Source organism: Pseudorca crassidens, chromosome 16, assembly GCF_039906515.1.
Source record: "Pseudorca crassidens isolate mPseCra1 chromosome 16, mPseCra1.hap1, whole genome shotgun sequence".
NCBI lineage: Eukaryota > Metazoa > Chordata > Mammalia > Artiodactyla > Delphinidae > Pseudorca > Pseudorca crassidens.
In genome coordinates, this window is record NC_090311.1 from 49,145,517 (window position 1) to 49,165,394 (window position 19,878).

At 48.9% G+C, this 19,878-nt stretch overlaps 1 protein-coding gene across 2 annotated transcripts in view; it reads left to right on the forward strand.

Moving 5' to 3' along the window:
- The window catches only part of GRID1 (glutamate ionotropic receptor delta type subunit 1), a 666,917-nt gene that overhangs the window by 393,351 nt on the left and 253,688 nt on the right, over positions 1 to 19,878 (forward strand). For both annotated transcript variants that reach the window (XM_067710323.1, XM_067710322.1), the window contains exon 5: positions 13,535 to 13,588. In XM_067710323.1, the coding sequence (XP_067566424.1) occupies positions 13,535 to 13,588 (54 nt within the window). The remainder of the gene's footprint in view (positions 1 to 13,534; positions 13,589 to 19,878) is intronic.

A 19,878-nucleotide genomic window follows, 5' to 3' on the forward strand; every position in this document is an offset into this window, starting at 1 on the left:
GAAGAAAACATGAAAAACCATATCACTGATAATTAAAGAGATTAAAAATATTTTTTGCTTAAGACATAAACAGGATGCTATGTAGAAGAATAGAGAGCACAAAATAGCAACTGAAGGCAAAAAAATAAATTAACTGAATTTTTAAAAGCCCAGTAGAAGTATTAGAGTTGAGGAAAGTAAGATCAAAAGTAAAGAGGTATAAAATTGGAGAGTAAACTTGAGAAAAATGAATGGTTTAGTCTAGAAAGTTCAATATTCTAACAGAAATCCTAGAGAAAGAACAGATAAAAATGGAGACAAGGCACATATCAAAGAAATAGACAAGAAAATGTTTTGGAACAAAAGGAATGTGTCTTCAGACTAAAAAGTCCTATCAACCATTTATCTCTTAGCCAAAATAAAGGAAAAGAACACCCACCTCAAGGTACTTCAATGGCAAGTTTCAGAGCACCAGGGAGAGAGAAGAAGGGATGCAGAGAGAGAGAGAGAAAGAGTGAGAGGGAGAACGAAGAAAAGGAGGGGAGGAGGAAGATGGGCAGGTGACATAAAGGGCACATGAATCAGAGTGACATCGGGATGCTTAGGAGTAATAATGGATGCAAGAAGATACTGGAGAAGCGCTATTTTTGTGGATGAGTTAGTACTACCCTATTATGTCTAAGTGAAACAATCAATCAATGTGATAGAAAAATTTTTTTAAGAAATTTCTGTACATGCATAGACTCAAAAATGTACAGCCCATGCACCTTTTCTTAGGAAGATGCTGTAGGATGAGCTTCAGAAAAAGAAGGTAAAAACCAAAAAGATAGGAGTAAGTAATAACAAGTATAGAGACTCCAGCCAGCAGGACAGATAGGAACGTCTCAGGGCAGTCCCTGGTCATCCAGCTGGAGAGCAGGGATCCATACAGGAGCGGGGGAGAGAGGGCTCTGAGAGGCTGTCTCTGGGGCGAAAGGGAACTGAGAGTTGTTTTTGTATGGCTGAGCATTTGGACAAATATATTATAGAACTTGTATGAATACAAATAAAAGTAATTGCTAATGCAAGAAAAGCAGAAGTTGTATAACCAAGAAAATACTATATCACAGTCTACTACTTGGGTTAGTAGGGAACAGTGTTTTCATAATATCGTCTCACAGTTCTGGAGGCTTGAGGTCCAAGATTAAGGTGTCAGCAGGGTTGGTTTCTCCTGAGACCTCCCTTCCTGGATTGTAGATGGTTGCCTTCTTTCTTTGTCCTCACACGGCCTTTTCTCTGTGAGCTTGCGTCCCTCATGCTTCTTATTCTTGTTATAAGGACACCAGCCAAATTGGATTAGGCCCATCTTAATGGCCTCATTTTAACTTAACTCTTTAAAGACCTTGCCTCTAAATACAATTACATTCTGAGGTCCTAGGGATTGGGGCTTCCACATATGAATATGGAGGGCCACAATTCACCCCATAACATTCCGAGGACATTTCTGTTAGTGTCCTTTGGTGATTCTTCAAGGTAGGGATATAAATACAGTATATCTCAAACTTTCTCAGCATAGACTTTTTTTTTTTTACAGGAGAACTCAGCATCTCCTAAGCCTTTTTCATTCCATAGAACACAATCTGGAAGCTCCCAATTCACAGGGTAAAAGCCAGGCTGCACTGCATAGCATAGGGCCCTGCTGATTGGGACCTGGCAGTATTTCAGTCCGTAACTCATGCTTCATGCTACTGACCCTTACACCCCTGATTTTAAGCCACAGCATGACCAACAGTGAGGATGGTTCTCATGCACATTTAACTCCAGCTGATAGGTACTTGGGCCAGACAATGCCATGACTGCCTCACCAGCAGGCCCTGGGCACGGTAAAGCTTGACATAGTGAGAAAGAACCTGCTGGAAAGAATGGGTGTGTGGTCTCAAGGCCTTCTCCACATGGCCAGTCTGACCTCTCTGGAATGCAGATCTGACCATACATATACCATCCTAATTTGCAAGGCAAGAAGAGGTTCTGGTCTGGCCATTTGGATAGCGCAGTGGCGTGACAGGGCAGGGTAGGGTGCATGGCATTCCAGGACTGGACAGGTGGGTGATGAGTTAGTCAATACACTCAGGGAAGAAAATGAAGCTTTAATTGAGGACCACCGTGGAAAAACGTTGATTAATAAAGGTTAGAGGATCGGCTACAGGGTCCTTTATACAAATTATATTTTCTGTACTATATCCATGAGCTAAGAAATCTCCATGGCTAATTTTGATTATAATTGATTTTTGCCTCACCTAATAACCTTAGAACCAAATCCTTATTCATGAGATGTGAAGATGTGGCTCAACCGCCATTCTTAACAAACTGAATGCCCCCTTTCACCTCCAGGCTTATACATGCTGTCTCTTTAGACTGGAAGACCCTCCCATCCCACCACCGCCCACCCCCAGCAGGGGGCTTCTACTTGCCAGGCAAGCATTGGTATCTGGTTCCTGATTCACTGAAAGCCTCTCTATCACTGCACTTTCTCCCTTGGTCTAGTGGCATTCTCTCTCTTTGTGGCTTTGTCTCTCCCAGTCAGCTGGATTTATTCAAGGATGGGGCCCAAGACTGCCTCATCTCCATGTGCAGTATCCTTCTTAGCACCCGACACCTAGTAGGAGCCCAGGACATGCTTGCTAAATGGGTGGGTGTGTTCTGCTGTTGTCTCCCTCCCACCTGCTCATGGATTTTCCTGAGGGTGACACGTGCTTCTTTGACTTTTCCATCTCATTAATCCATGAAGTGGACAAGTCAGAGAATCCTGCTACCCTCCCTGGGGCCTCCATCATGTCTTGCTCTTTCCTCAGGAGGCCTATGGGGTGGGTCCCTTTCTAGCCTGAGGCCTCTTGCTATGTACCGATGGCCCTTCCCCTGGGCCCTGTACTGCCAGCCGGACACTAGCCAGCACTTGGCCCTTCCCTGGGCCGTGGCCAACTGGTACCAGGGAGGAGAGAGTCAAGATGCATCACGCCCACACTGAATGACCACCAGGGGAGGGGCTGAGCCCCTCATGAGCTTCCCTGTCCTGGGAGTCTGGTGGGACAGATGGCTAGTCCAGACATGGGGACAGGCTGTCTCGTGCCATCATGATTTGAGCTGTACCCTTGGGCTCTCCCACCTGGGCACAGATGATGCTATTCCTGTCTGTGACTCCAAAGAGCTGACCATGTAGTTATATACTAGTTTGTAAGCTTCACTTTCTTTTTCTGTTAATAGGGGATCATAAATGATCACCTTCCATGGTGGTCGCAAGAATTAGCGGCAATGTAGATTCAGGTTTACATTTTAGAATAAGCACCTTGGAGGCCATATGAAAAGTCATGGAAAGAGGAGTGTGGATTTGAGGCAAGAATTTTTGAGAGCTACAATAATGACTGTGCTGGGCATTTTGGTTTTTGATTCATTAATATTCTTTTTATTTGTGCCCCGTTTTCCCCCACAAAGCGAATGAAGTACAGTTATTTATGTGTGTGTATGTATATATTTGTGTATGCACACACCCACAGGAATAGGAACGTTTGGAGAGCTTAAAGTTTAAAATTGCCCTGGGGGTCAAGGTCATGCCTAATACCAAGATCAGTAGATGGAACCAGTGGGGTGCCTCAGATCAAGGCAGGTTGCAGGATGTCATTGTTTTTTCCACTCCAGGTACTGAGCTTGGAAGCCTTGTGTTCAGAGAGTTTTCTCTCCAAATGATGCCACCCCATGGGTAGGGCCTTTCCAGGTCCTTCGTGCAGGCAGTAGAGGTGGAGGGCGAGGCAGGCGGGCCACACCCCCGAGCATGAAGCACACGAGCATTTGGCTTCTGCGTCTCCTCTGCAGCACAGTGCAGAGTGACAGTGGCTTTACTGTTGGGCTCAGAGGACTTCGTGTAAAAACAGCTCCTGGCCATGCCCAGGTCTGGGCCCCGTCTCTACAGAGGCTTTGTATTTGGTGAGAATTTGTATTGTGGATTCCTCCTCCCTCTTTGCTTTTCACTGAGTTTGCCACATCCTTTCTTCCTTACTCCCCAAGACCTCGGAGCCCCACCCATGGACTCTGAATCACTTTCAGGGGATCCAGAGTCCAAGTGAGCCCCAAGATGAGCAGCTGTTTATACCCCAGCTCCCCAGCCCCCTGTCCCAACCCCAGCACCGAGTGTCTCCCTGGCTTTCCTGTGTCACAAATCAGCGACTTGTTTCCTGACAATTCCTGAGCCAGGGAACTCCTCCCCAGCACCCAGAGAAAGAAGCGGTTCTTGTCTCCAGAACTGAAAAGAAGAGATTTTTCTCCCTGTTTCATTCTCCCAAAAGTCAGGCTCATAAAAAAGAATACAAATTACACCCAACAGCTCTTATCAGCTTGGTAAAGAATTGCTACTTTCAACATTATTGCCTTGAAAAGAATTCAAACGCTTCCATCTTTTAAAAACAATTTAGGTTGAGAAAAGGAATTAGATACGTGTGCAGAAATGGCTTGCCTGGCACAATTTGAAGGGGTCGCGGTATTAACCTTGAACGATGATGCTTTAATTGAGCAGCAGACACAGTGTAGTTGTTCTCCCAGTGGATGTCCCGCTGTGGGTCTTGGTTTCTGGGGCTGACAGCCACACATGGGGGGGCAGGCCTCTGAGGCATTATGTGACCCAGTGGCACTAGGAGGGACTTTTCTGCCCCAAACAGTCCCCACCCCCTCCTTCAGCAGCATCTGATGCTGTGGGTCCCCAGAGCCAGTCTTTGGATGCGCACAGCGCCGGCTCAAAGCTCCAGTATGAACGGGCAAATACCCGTGGGAGGGAGAGAAAAACATTTCTAATCAGTTTTCGACTTTCATTTGCTTATATCTGAAAATCGCTTGAAGCCGGAGCTGGACAGCAGAGTGTTTGAGAAATGGTTCAGCGTAGCCACCTGCCACCCAAGAGCAGCGTCCCCTGCCCGCTCAGGACCACGTGGTGAGACTGTTCACAGCCCACTGCAGAGACTGGCGGCTGCTCTCACCAAACCAGAGCAGGTGTAACTAAGCTCAGAAGCCATTTGTTCTATTGTACACCCCAGTCTCCCAAAATGATTGTGTGGTAGCCTCCATGTGCCCAAGGGCCGGGTATACCTTTCTCTTCCATCAGATAAGATTGAGAGAAAAGCTGGCTCCCATTCCCTCCCATTAGAACAGCTTGGGTGTCTGTGAGAGTGAGAACACAGAGGGCCTTATTTGGCTTCTCTGCCTTCCAGGTGGCAGGGAAATTATGGACCATTGATTAAAATCCAAGTATCCATCAGTTTCTACTCATCGGCACTGCCTGGCTTCACTTCTCCAAGTTGATCTTATTAAACAGATCGTGCCTGCGAGCAGACTCCATTTCATTTTTCTGCTGTTATTAACGCTTCCTCATAAATTGTCCACATGTAGCATATTCTCACTTTTTATTACAGTCAATTGCACTGCCTGTACAGCCCTGGAACCTGTCTTTGTTTCATCTGAAAGATCCACAAATGATCTGTAATGAATCTTCATCCCCCAGAGGCCATGAGCTGGCCCTTCTGCCCTCTGTTCAAAGTGGGAAGTTTGAAAGTTTGGAAGAGCTGTTTATCTCAAACTTGGTAAACAGTGTGGACTGAGGGCAGGGAGGTCTCATGATTGATTAGAAATTGTTTAGATCCATCAGATTTTTACATGTACTTAGTCAGTTATGCTTTTTTTTTCCCCAATAGCAACATAATAGTTTTTCTGAGATCAAAGCAAGTGTAAGAAACCAATCTCATGAACAGCACTCTCTCTCGGGTGTGATGGTAATATCTTTTTAAATGCCATCGATGGACTAACCTAGTCCAGAACTTATTGTGTTGCTAAGCAGGATAGATGGGAACTTTCATCAGGAGGTTCAGAACTCAGCACAGGACTTCCCTGGTGGCGCAGTGTTTAAGAATCCGCTTGCCAATGCAGGGGACACGGATTTGAGCCCTGGTCCGGGAAGATCCCACATGTCGCGGAGCAACTAAGCCCATGTGCCACAACTACTGAAGCCTGCACACCTAGAGCCCGTGCTCTGCAACAAGAGAAGACACCACAGTGAGGGGACCGCACACTGCAACGAAGAGTAGCCCCCGCTCGGAAAACTAGAGAAGGCCCGTGAGCAGCAATGAAGACCCACACAGCCAAAAAAAAACAAAAAAAAGAACTCGGCACAAATGAAGAAATGATTACATTCCCACAAAAAAGCTCTAAAATCTGATCGTGTTGGCATCAGCTTCTAATGGTCACGATATCTTGCATTTATCCGCCTTTCACATTCACTTCACTTCATTCTCAAGTTCTCACAGATGTGTAGAAAAAGGATGCTACTTTCAAATACAGGCAGGACTGACTTTGCACAACACAGTGTTAACTGGAAATTAAGTGCGTATTGATGCCATGGGAAGCGAGGACACAGGCCCCTCATGCGTGGGTTTCCATTAGTTCAGTATCTACTGTGCAGAGTGATGGCTGCCTGTATGTCAGTATCCCTTTACACTGTACTGGGCTTCCTATTTATGCCCCTGACCTTCCTCATACTGAGCACCAGGGAAATATGCAGGTGTGTGAACCCACCATTCATTTCTTCCATAGACATCTTCTGAAGTTCACTGTCTGCCAGGGTTGCATGGTAACTGCACCAGACCTCGGCCCGTGAGGAGCTCACCTCTTGGTGATGGACTGGAAGCTGCTCTCCATATACAGAAACCCTTTGGCAACTGGAGGACCACCTGACCCAGGGGTTCTGGGGAGGGGTGGTGGAAGGAAACTCCAGAATCCAGGACCTGACTTTACAGAAGTCCCTGTGGCTCCACACGCCAAGCCTCACGACTGTCTGCATCGTCTTCCAGCTCAACTCTTGGTTTTTTATTAAACATCTACAAAAAGTACCAAGAATGAGTTTGTCTTTGTTTGGTCCCCGAGTCGGCATGATACACTCAAAAGTGCGTGGGATCTGACATCTGAAAGGTTTGATTATGCTGCCTCGGTTGCACTGACTTGCTGGGAGACTTTGGGTAAGTTTCCCCATCTGTAGGCTCAGAACCTCTGTCAGTGGGCTGTTGTGAGACTCAGGGAGGTTTCATGTGCAGAGGGCTTAGCTCCGGGTCAGGTGGCAGAGTTGTTCAGTGAGTGTCAGTGATTGGACCCAGCCTGCAAGCAACCCTCACCTCCATCCAGCCTCTCCCAGCCAGAGCATTCCCTGAACTCCCAGGCCACAGGCTGAGCTCTCCCTCAGCAAAAACACCCTCTTATTGTCCCAGAGTTATGTTTGGAAGCTATGCAAGATTAATTCTGCCACACCTTCCCCAGATGGCTTTGTGTAGCTGGGGTGATTTCCTTGTCTCCACCATCCTCCAGCAGACCCCCCTTCTGTCCCCCGACACACACACATGTACTCAGGTGGCTGAATTTCCTGCTCCCACCAAGGGTGAGGGCCCTGGGCCTCAAGGAAGCTCTAGCAGAACGATGGGTGAGGTGGGAACAGAAACCTCACACTTGGTCAGGAGGTACCATCTATTGGGAAGGGTCTGGGAGAGGAAACTGGGAAAGAGACCCACGATTCCGCAATAAGCTCTAGGAGGAAGGATGGAGCCAGAAGTAGGAGCCATGGGAGACTGGGGGAGATCCTTAAGGCAGTTTTCTGGTGAAAGGAAGGCTCCAAGAGGTTCTAGAGAAAAGGCTGGAGTACAGAGGGCCAGAAAGTATCCGAGCCAGAAGTTCAGGCCCTTTTCCCAAGAAGGCAGCCCCTGGGAAGGATGGTGTGGCCTGACCTAGTGATAACTGCCCTTTATGGGGTTCCTCATGGTGGTTCTGGGCATATCTTATGAAACTCGGGCCTCACGGTGGCTGCTTTGCTGATTTCCTTATAAATGGGCTCCTGAAATCGTCCGTCGTCTCGCCATCAGCTACTCCCCTTCCTTGCAAATCGGGGGCATTGCACTCCCTCGTGCTTCAGAGGGGTGACATCGCACAGAGAGAATTGTTCCTAAATAGCACGTTGTTGCAAAGGCAGCAGTGGGTCTTTAAAATTAGCTCAGTATCTTTCCTGGGAAAATGCCAGGCCCCAGGCTCCATGGGGGGAATGTTCTGAAATGTTAGAGTTGGGGTTTTAAAAAGATGCTAGTCGGTGACAAGCGTTCATTATCTCAGGCTCCCAGTGTGGGGGGGGGGGGGATGCTGGATAAGTGGCCAACAATTAACACGTACGTGAATAGTCAGTGGCATTTGCACGTTGTAAAATAAATCCTCAGCGATGTTGCTGGAAGGCTTGCATGTGGAGGTTTTTCCCACTCCATTTACTATTCCTTGAGGCCAAGATCAAGTGAAACAGCCTCAGACTTGAGAACGGCAAGTGGTACAATGGTCTCATACTTAGGAGGATAAGTTAACCTGGGAAGGAAGGCACCACGGCTAGTAAGGCCATTTTCTTAGATATGAATAAAAGGTCATTTTGTTCCTATAGTCAGAGGGCCAGGCTCAAAAGCTCGTACATTTGCTCTGACTGTTGTCCAGGCCTTTTAGGGAGCCGCATTATCAAGGGAAAGGAACATAGGCTTTGGGGACAGATGGACCTGAGTTCAAATCCAGTCTCTACTAACAGAGGGGCTTGTGTAAGATCCGAGTCTAGATCTAGATCTTAGTTCCTCGGCTGTGAAATGGGGATGAGAACCTACCTGGCTCCTTAGGGTGTTGTGAACGAAGCAAGACCCGTGGCTTGTCAAGTGGACGGGTTGTATTGAAGTGTCTGGCTGGTGCTTGATAAAAGCAGGCTCTTGTTGCCCTTGGAAATGGCTGCAACTTGGTTCTGCATGAAAGACTGAGAACACAGAGGAAAGGAAACAGGCTGGAGGTGCTTCCTCTGATCCCTCAGAACTCCTGTCTTCTCTGCTTCCATTCAGATGTTTGCATATTAGCACTGAGCCTCACTTCCACGTGTTCGCAGCCCCTTCCAGGCGAGCTGCCCCACACATCCCATTCCTGGCAGTGCTAGGGGCTGCTGTCATTTTGGGAGCCAGGAGCTGGGGTTTGGTCTGCCTCTACTTCTCTATGGAAACTGTGGGATCAAGGTGGCTGGGTGTTCAGGACAGCATCTAAATGTCCCCTGGCGCCTGGCAAGCCTGCAGGGATGGTGTGTCCTGCATCACTTATACTCTGGCTCCATAGATGCGACTGGCCATAGGAAAAGGCACCCTGAGGTTCGGACAGGGGCTGCTGCTCACGGACGAGGGGACACATTCCCTCCTCCAGGTGTGGGTGTGGGAAGAACAGCTGCCTTCCGCTTCCTTTAACAGGGTTCCACCTATGACAGTGCACTTATCTCTCAAAAGGGTGGTATGTGGGTGTCAGAACAAGGGCAGATGTCCAGTTCTGCCTCTGCAAGTGATGTCCCTTCCCACTGGCTGTCTCTGTCCACCATCCCAGCTCTTAGCCTGGGCTACATGCCACCTGAAGCATTTTGGGTCTCCTATTCAAAAGGGGCTAAAACAGGAGTCAGCATGATTCTTTAGAAGTTCCTACCTCCTCAGTTCTTCTTCTAAAGTTCTCCACTTGCCACTCTATTGAGGGACCCCAGGAGTCAGGCCTTTGGGCTCTGATGGTCTGGCATAGCCTTTCAGGGACTCACAGCATTGACCTAAGCAGGGCTGCCTGTGCTGTGCCGAGGCACTGCGCCACTGAGGGCATCCCTTGGGTTCATTGAGACCTAGTTTCCAGGGACTGTGCGGAGCTCCTGAAGTTGCTCAGGACTCTACCACCTGCCACTGCATTATTTAGTGGGGAGTTTCACAGCCATGGTGTTCCGTTCCAGGAGAGAAGCCCGGTTGCAGGAAGCCAGCCTCCCTACCTGCAGTGAGCAAGTGACCAGGAGCCCAGCTGGAGCGGAAGGCCAGCTCCACTCCCTGCCTACCCATGGAAGGAAGGGCCTGCCCTTATTTCTCTAGTTGGTCCAGCACTCCTCTGCAGATGCCAGCGGTGTTTTGCAGTGGTAAACCCGCAGCGTGGCTGGGGTGAGGGGAGGCCCCACTGTGCTGCCCTGAAGGGTCTATGGACTCATAGAGGAGGCAGTGCTGACCATACCTGCGTGTTTGTTATTGGTCTGTTGGCTCCACAGCGGCATGGACGAGACTCCTGGCTCACACCCGTGTGCAGGAGAGTTAGGGCAGCTGCTGTGTGTGTCTGGTGCCGTCTGTTGACTGAAAGAAGGAACACATGAGAGATGACCCACTTCTACACATTCCGAAGAGACCATCGAAGGACAACCAGGCAGGAGACGTGAGTGGAAGGCGTAGGGAGGGCCTTCGTGTTCACTGACCATCCATAGTGAGCTGCTTTCTGGGCTGGATGCTTCACCCGTAATTTCATTTAATTCTCACAGTAACTTTAAGATAGGAGGGGTTTGTCTCAGGTTGGGTCCCCCGAAGCAGACTTCGGGGCAAGAGTGTGTGTGACAATGATTTAGTAAGAAGTGTTCCCAGGGGAATTAAAAAAAAAACCTGGCTGGGGAGTGGGAACGTGTAACAGGGAAGTGAAAGCAGCCAGCGAGGGTGCATGAGCGAGGTCGTGTGGGCTAGCCCCGCAGAGGGGATCCGGAAAGAGCTGAGCCCACGCTCTGAGCAGCCCCCATCAGGGAACGGGGCAGCTGGGGTTTGGGTATATGGTACCCTGAGTCCTTGGTGAGCGTGTACATTTTCCCGAGTGCCAAGGAAGGTTCGGACAGCTGGCCACAGTGCCTGCCGTTGGCAATGAACGCATACGGGGAGCCACTGGGCTCCGAATGCCTAATGGGATTTGAGGGGGACCAGGGCAGAGTGTCAATAGTACTGCTGGCCGCCGAACACCCTGTATGCGTGGGACTGCCGCTCAGAGAGGTGGAGCAGCTCACCCAGGAGCCCTCAGCTAAGCAGAGGCAGACGTGGGATTCGACCGTCCTGTGCTTGCCTGCCCCCTCCTTACCTTGCTGGCTCTGAGATGAAAGGGAGGTCTTGGGGGCCTCCACCTGCCTCAGACATAGCTGGGGAAAGGATGGCACTTAGAAGGGGACACGTCCACTGGGCTGGGAACATTTAGGGCTCTGCCCACGGAGCTGGCAGCTCTCCAGCCATCAGGGGGGAGGGGTGTTCTTGCTAAATCTGCAGTCGCTTCTCCTCACCATCTATCTCAGCTTCTGTGGGAGTTGCACCCTCTGGAAAAGGCTGTAGCCAAGTGCTGTTTATCTCCGTGTGGGGAAAAGAGGCTTAACAAATTAGCTAATTGGTGAGGGGGAAAGTAGGACAGGAAAGTTGGCCAGTTGTCCTGTGGGGTTTTCTGATCAATTCTTTCCATCATTATCTTCCACGCATGAGGATGAGACCAGGTGGGAAGATGCCTTAATGTAGCCAGGGCTCGCACCTGCTTCCTGGGATGTCCTGGCAACTGAGTCAGGTCCTCTGCACTGCTGGCTCCTGCAGGGACACTGGAGGACCTCTCACCTGTACAGGTGCACCTATACCTTCAGATTCACAGAACTATACATTCTGGAGTAGAGCTCTCAGCTCCAGAGGCTAAGAGTCAGGGTTCAGAGCTCTGAAACAACACAGCATGTCAGGCACATGACTATTCCCAATGAGTTAGGAATCCAAGGAGTGCGGCCCAGGATCTGCATTCTTAAAAGCTCCCTAGGAGGTTCTTACATGCAGCCAGACTTGAGACTCATGGCTGCAGAATGCCAGTGCGTGATGGTGTGCTACCCCTCACCTGTGGTCAACCTCTATGTTGATACTTACATACCATATATGGCCCTGCTATCTGCCTTCCATGCAGGCATTTCCACAATGAGATCTTGTTGCTCCTGCAACCCATTCCATCTTGAACTCCTTGGAAAGTCAGGAACTTCTCTTCTATATTGAGTTGGTATCTGCTCCCCTGAGTACTGGAGCCTTTGGTGCTAACTCAACTCTCAGAGGCTGCAAAGAGCAATTCCAGCCTCTCTTGCACACCTGCACTGTCCCTGGTGACTGTAACTGGCCATCAGTTTTCACTGTCCCATTCTATGACCGCTTCCAGTCTGGAGTGCCCCCTATCATGCAGGGTGGCCCAGTAGTCAACCCCCCAAGGGGTAGCACAGACCCCCAGCCCCTTGGGTTACTGGAGCAGGGAGGCTCCTTACCACTCTGTGACTCATCTGTTAAGAAGAATGAATCAGATCTCTGTGTACTGAAGAGGAAAGATATTTTTGATACACTAAGTCAAAAATGACAGTTGTAACCTGATGTGTATTTCATGATCCCATTTTAATTAAAACATCTGTCTGATAAGTGTATATAGATACATATATGCAGGTATGACTGAAAACTTCTGGAAGGGGCCATTTGGAACAATCTCTGGGGGATGAATTTGGAGGGATACGTGGGGTGTTTTCACTACTTTAGTGCATTAAAAAATGGGGCAGGTTTATGGGATAATTTTGAACATTTTAATTTTTCTGTATTTTTCCAAATAAAAAGAGTGACAAAAATTACATTAAGAAATACCAAAAAAAGTAAAAATAAAAGAGGACTACAATCTGAGCTCTCTCCCAGGTTCGTAGATGGCCTGGAACAGTGCCTGGCACTCAGCAGTATTTGGCTCGTGCTAACTGTGAGTATTCTTACAGGACAGGCTTGAAAACTACCAGTTCCTCCTCTTTTTCAATCTGTTGGATTTCCAATTAAAAAAGGGAGAGAGCACTCATGAAAACATACGAGAAACAAAATAAGTAACTGGGTCCTATCTGCTTCGCCCTCCTGTACTTCATTCATATCTTCAACAACAGTATTCATTTATATATTGAACACCTACTATGTGCTGGTTATAGTGTAAGGTTTTGAGACACAAATGTGACAGCCACAGATGTGGTCCCTGACCTCATGGAGACCCCCAACTTGGTGAAGGCGATAGATAATAAAAAATAAATAAGCTGATAATTATTCAAGTACAGACACGGCAGGTGCTATAAAGAAATAGAACAAAATGCTCTAAGAGAGAATGATGGGGATGGGGGTCACTGCCCCGCAGCAAAAAAGAGCCAATTCTAGGGTCCTTGATGGGTTCTTTAGATCTGAAGGCAGCTCAGAGCCCCAGCTGTGAGCTGCCATCTTCCTGGGTGTTGTTCAGCTAGGCTGGACAAACTACTGTAAATCCCTTGTTCCCGATTCCTGATTCTCTAGCCTCAGGCAGCAATGAGACATTCCTCCCTGAGCACCCCTCCAGAAAGGTGTTTGCAGGCATTCTCCAAGAGGAGAGAGGGGAGGGATGTCCCCGCCCATGGCCCTGGGACGCCTACTGGAACTGGACTGGCGCATGAGAGCTCCGAAGAACAGCAGGAAATCAGATGTCCATGTTCAAATGATGCGTCTCGTAGCTAAGGCAGCCAGAGCTGACCTCAGGGGAACAGCGTGCTTTGTGCGGAAAAAATTTTCCAGGAACAATGTTTATCAAACTCCATCTCGGCAGTCATCCTGTGCGTCTGCCATCTTCTGGCTTGCTTCTGGTCATGTTTTTTTTTTTTCTCTCTCTCTCTCTGCAGGCCGTGGAGACCAACCTGGCTTCCAAGGACAGCCACTGGGTCTTTGTGAATGAGGTAAGAGCCCCAGAATGGTGAGGGGCGTGGCCTGCACTGAGCCCCCACCCCTTGGGAAAGTGCAGAGCGATCCTTGGTGCTGGAATAGATTCCAGGGCTCCACCGTGCAAGACAACAGGTGAGAGAGGTAAACAGAACTTGCCAAGATACTCAGCCGGAGCAGGTGGAAACCAGGGGACGAGTGGAGATCTGAGTCCAGGAGGAAGTCAAGAGTCCGTGAGAAGTGGCATCAGGCATTAGATGTACAGGGTGAGGGGAGGTCACCAGTCAGGGGTCAGAGACCGGAGAGATGAGGGCGGGTTAGAAAATGGGGTGCAGAGGGGGTGGGCAAAGGAATGCAGAGGGGATGGAGGCTGCATTTCCTGCAGGAGGTTGAAGGTATGTGTGTTATGTGACTCTGTGTGAGGGTGTGTCTATAAGAGTGCATGGGTGTGAGTGTGTAACTGTATATATTTGTGAGCGTGTGGATGTGTGTGCATAAGTGTGTGTGTGCATGTCAGTATGTGTATGAGTATATGTGTATGCGTATAGGTGTGTGTGTGTATGTGTGTGCACACCTCCTGTGCAGCTGGTCAGGGCACGGTTCAGTGGAACCGTTTAAAGGGGGTAAATGGGAAATCTCTCCCATGACTGGCCATTCCACTGGTTTGGGTCCTGGGAGGAACGGGCACACCAAGGTTTCACTGCAGCCTGGTCTGTTCTCCACCAATTACACCGTAACTTGTCCTGGCCACCTCCACGCTGCAAACATTACACGGGAGTGGCCTGTGATGCCGTGCCCTCTGCCCGCACATCCATTTGGGGAGCACCCACCAGGGCAGCCTGGTGACCCTAGCCAGCTATTAACACAGCTGACTCTAGAAAGTGCTTCCTGGCACGGGCTTTCATCAGCCCTGTGGCCTTCCGTTGCTCCTAAATTAACTGATGGATTTCTAATGGCCACATACTAGAAGATGCAAGGTTTATTGTGCAGGTAATTTATGCTTTTATGATGTGTGTTTCTTCATCGGCTCAGTGCTACTATGGCTGAAAGAGCTTGGGGTGGCTGACTTTATAATTTTGCAGGTAGTATCTGATAGTAACTGCTTGCAAGGCCCACTTTTCGAGGTTTGTCCATAAATGCATATCTTATTAGCGCCATGTCTGCACGGGCCGGTGGGAGGCATGCGAGGTAACTGTCCCTTTCCCTCGGGTTACGGATGGTTGTGCTGGTGATTAGGAGAAGGGATGTGACAGCCGCCTCCCCTTTCTTCAGAGCCTGACAGAGTCCCCCATGGTCCCTGGGAAGTTTGATGCTCTGGGCTTTGCCATCGTCTTTATAGGTTTCTTTTGTTTTGGGGGAAGGACGCATTCTGTGTACCACTTAAGGCAAATATGTAGTGCTGGCTTTATTTTAGGGCGGTTCCTCCAAATTGGATAGCCAGTGTTTCTCTATTGCCAGTCTTCCAAAAGTGCTCTGTTTTTACATTTCTAACTTATTTCCTGCTTCCTCCCCTGCATCCCGACCCACTCCCAGGGCCCTCTTGTCTGTCCCTCTTTTTCCCTTGCGAGGGCTGGCGTCAACACTAGCCAATGTGAAGTGCTCCCAGGGCATTGCCGGGGCAGCTGGAACCCAGGACTTACTTAGTGCCACTGGGAGGCATCAGGTATGGGCACACCTGTCAGAGCCACACTGGAACAGCCTCACCCAAGAGGATGGCTGTGTTCCACCCCAGTCATCAGTGCACCGCACTGTGAGCTGGCACACCAGTCATGTGACTGTCCCTGGGATAAGTGTGTCCTCCTCCGGAAGTGACCTCCCTCTTTCTTGGTTTCCTTTTCTATGGGGAGGCCAAGCACTTGTCAGGGCATTTTGTGTCTGTTAACACCCTTATCTTCATCAACAGCCCTGTATGTCAGTTATTACCATCCTCATTTTGCAGATGGGAAAAGGGAGGCTCAAGAGGTTAAATCGCTTGCTCAAGGTCATACACTGTTGAATGGTGCATTTGGGATTCTGTATGATGACTGTCTGGTTCCAGAGCCCTTTCCACCAAAGGACACCATCATGCATGTGGCCCTGACAACGATCCTTAACCTATGGTCAGGGTCTAATTCAATAAGGTCAGTCAGTAGGGCTCAGGTATGCATACTGACAGGGACACTCTTGGGCTGGCCTTGGTGTCAGCTCGTGGACATTCCTGAAGCCTGCGATCTAAAGGTGGGTCCTTTTGTAAAGCTTTGACCCTTAGACCCCAGTGTGGCCTCTGGTTAACGGCTAAGATGTTCTCTAAATTGACTTATCCTTAGGAGCTAGCCACATTCAGAACTGCTGTTTCCTATTACAGCATGGCCCCATTGGGAACAAGTCCTGTTATTCTTATGACAGTTAGATTTCCAGGCTTTATTCAAAGAGCCACAGACAAATATTTTCCCAGTTGCTTTTCCGTTTATCAGATGTGATGGCTAGGAAAAAATAAAATAGGAGAAAAAAGAGGAGCAGGCATCTGGTAGCTCCAACATTGTCTCCAGAATCCAGCATCTACACCGGGGCCCCATCTTCCCTCTTCCTGAGCTGCTCCCCACTTCCCTGGAGGAAGTTCAGTCCATCAGATGAGCTCAGGTCTGTGCCTCTTCCTACCATGGTTTTCTCCAAGGCGGTCCTCCGACTCCACCCCCTGCTTCCCTCCTTCCTTACAGGCTCTGTCCTCCAGTTTCTCTCTCTGTATTTGACTTTCTTAATATATTTTCCTGGATTCAAGATAAACATTCAAGGGCACATATTTTTGTTTGCTTTCTTCATGCAGTGGTTTTCTTAATATGTCTACGGTACCCCTTCACCAGTGAATATTGGTGTTGCATGTTACAAGCCTGTTTTATTTGGAGAAGGGGTAATTGGATACAGAGAAAGGTTTGTGAGTATGTGAGCCTCACTGACAATTTCTACAGGTCTCTGGGCTCCACTGTGGGGACACTGGCAAGCAGGTGTGCTTTGGGGTGTAAACTCTATTTTTATTGATTGATTAAATTACACGTTAGTTTGGAGGAGGATGGGGGATTCAAAAGAATGTGTGGAAAGCAAATTTAAACATTAGTCAAGGTGGCCACAAGGCCGTGAGTCCCTTGAGGACGTGGTCAGAATCCAGCTCACCACTGAATCCCCAATACCCCATGCAAAGAGTAGATTCTTAAAAAGGTTTGGCTGCAGGCAAGTCGATGTACTTAGGATAGGGTAGAACAAGTTGCTTTGAATAGTACTTCCCAGCCAGCCTCTGAGAAAAGACAAAGGCAACAGTTAAGATGGGGGGCTCAGGGATGGAGGGGACAGCTCTGGGTCATTCATCGGAAGCTACCAGTTCAGGACCAGTCAGACTTGACTTTGGCTCCCAGAACCTCTTTATCAGCTCGTCTGGAGAGCTTCCTGTCCATGTGGCTCTGGCCCAGTGATGCACAGGTGTCCTTAGTGCTGGGTGGAGTCAGGACGCAGTGGAGAATGCCCTCCTGAGAGGCTCTGTGTCCTGGCAGGACACATCTGCCTCATAGCCTGGCCTCTTGGGAACTTTTTGGAGGAAATTCTTTTATGGAATATGTCTGTCTCTCCAGCCTCTTCCAGAACCATCTGTGAAGGGGACTTGAAGCACTCCATTTGTTACTGGACAGCTCTCATGGTTAGACTAGTTCCTCCAGACATAGAAACAAAAGCAAGCTTTGCTGGAAATGGTTCAAGAAATGCAGAAGCACATGCATAACCCTTGCACTTAGGTTTTGTCAGCAAGTGATGCTCTGAGCTGTGTTCTGTGGCTCAACAGGGGCCCGGGGGAGGTGGGCTCTAGGAGGGAGGAGTCGCATCCGGCAGGCCCTCACTCCCTGCCTCCTTGCCAGCCTAGGTCCATGACCCCCACATCCCATATCTTTGTTCTCTGAGCTCCAGACCCACGGATCGAGATGCCTTCTGGACTCAGCCACTTGGAAGCCCCATGACCACCTCCAGCTCAGTGCATCTCTCTCTGAACTCATGATCCTCCCCCTAACCTGGTTCTCACCCAGTGCTCCAATCTCAGGGACCGCTGTCTCCATCCTATTTGTTGGCTCCCTAGCCAATGGAGAAAAGCCCACATCCTGCTCCTTGCCTCAGAACCTGCTCCAGGATGACCCCGTCACACCTTTCCGTGCTTTTTTACTTCTTACCCTCTGCCCACTCTCCCATGGCTCATCCATGCAAGCAGTGGGTGACTTGTTGTTTCCTCTATTTATTTTCCTCTCCTGGCTCTGGACCTTTGCTAGGATTTTTCTTTGTTCCTGGAATGCCTGTCTCTGACCATCAAGGACTTACCTTTCTTGCATGAGTTTGCTAAACATTGCCTCTGCCCAAAGGTCTTCCTGAATTTCCCAGTAGGGTTATTCCTTCTCCTGGCGTCCTGTACTCCTCACCCCAGTTATGCTGTGTTGGGGCCTTGATGCATGTGCCTGGCTTCCCGAACAGCCTATAAGTGAGGGCTGGACCTTCTTTCTGTCAAGCTCCCTAGAGCCCCCAGCATGAGGGGCTCACACACATAGGAGGTGCTGGGTTAAGCCTCCTGCTCTGCATCTGCCTCCTGCTTCCTCACCTTGTTTAATTGCCTACGTGTAGAGGAAGAGGCGTTTATAACCTCCCAATCCTTCAGGAACTCAGAAAGCTGTGATCCTGCTTCATGAGCTGCCACTGTCAGCACCTCATGTTCCATTGCATCTCCTTTTCCTGTGCCTGCATTTCAAGTCCTGTGGGGTACAAGCTCTTCCTCTCGGGCACACAGGCTCCCCTGTGCCCTGGACAGGCCATTGGCAGGTGGTGGAGCAGCCGGGGAGGAGGGCAGGGGAAGCACTGGCCAGGCTTCCTGCAGCAGCCTCCACACTGGGCTCGGGGGAACACATGTTCTGCTAATTCGTAGGTGCTCTGTGGAAAAAGGATTCTGTGATCAAAGAGGGCGGGTAAGTTGAACAGCAAGAAACAGGTGTCTCCTGCAGGCATCTTCCATCTCTAATGCATACTGTGCTTTCCAAGGATGAAGTGGTGCACTCTGGCTGCCACATGCATTTGTGTTTCAAACACACTCATGTGCTTTTTCTCTCGACATCTGCTCACCTGTATGCTGGAACAGGTCTTTGGCAGGTGGTGGCTGCCAGGATCCATTGCATAGAGTTCAGATTCCTCCACGTGGTCTATGAGGCTGTTCATGAGCTGACTTCAGAGCCCTCTCTGGTCTCAGTTCCTGCCGTTGCTTGTCATCTAGAACTGCTGTGCCTGTATCATAAGACATCTCTGCCACCCTAAGCGCAGGGTCATCCCAGTGTCTGGACCTCTTCATAGCCCCCTCTGCCCAGAGTGTTCTCCTGTTGTTGCCCCTCAGGCCCTGGCCCCAACCTTACCACCTTCACTGGTTTGCCACCAACAAACATTCCATAAGGACCCTCTGGGTACAGACCTTGGCCTGCCCCAGAGGAGACTACTCCCGTCAACAGTCCAGAGAACATCACTCTAGACTTTCAAACCATCCCTACCCCCAAATACACACTGAGTTAAAGCAAATGAAAATGAGATTAGGCTACACATGCATAATGTAGGGGAGAGAAATGCTAATATACTAATTGAAGAAAACAAGAATAAATAGACCATGATTTGCATGCTGAATCAAATAGCTTTAAGAAATCTCTATTTGTGGCACAGAGGAAGAGAGGGAGGGTAAAGATTTAATTTTTTCTCTTCCTTTCATTTTGAAGATTCCAATTCTGTTCGGATATTAAGTCCCTGTACCATTTACCATCTGCAAATTTCATTTAGCAACACTCCAAAACAATTAACGTTTATTGTAATCGATTCACTTGTTTCTCTCCCCAGCCCCACTGAGGAGTCCTTGAGGACAGGGACCACATCTTAGCCAGCGCTGTAGCCCACTGAGAACCCAGAATGAAGAATAGGAGCTGCTGTTTATCAGACATTAGATGGAGCCAGGCACTGCTTTTGAGCATCACTTTTCAAATCTATTTTTGACTTAAAAATTAACCACTTTATTGAGGTTTAATTCGCATACAATAAACACATATTTAAATGTACAGTTTTTCTTTGCCATATGTATACACCTGTGAAACTGTAACCACAATGAAGATGGTGAACAGATACATCTCCCCAACTGTGTCTTCGTGCCCCTTTGTAATCCCCACCCCTGTCCTACCTTACCCACTCCCCAGGTAGTCTGTTTCTGGCTCTACAGATTATTTGTATTTTCTAGAGTTTTATGTAAGTGGAATCATAGAGTACATACTCTTCTTTTCTT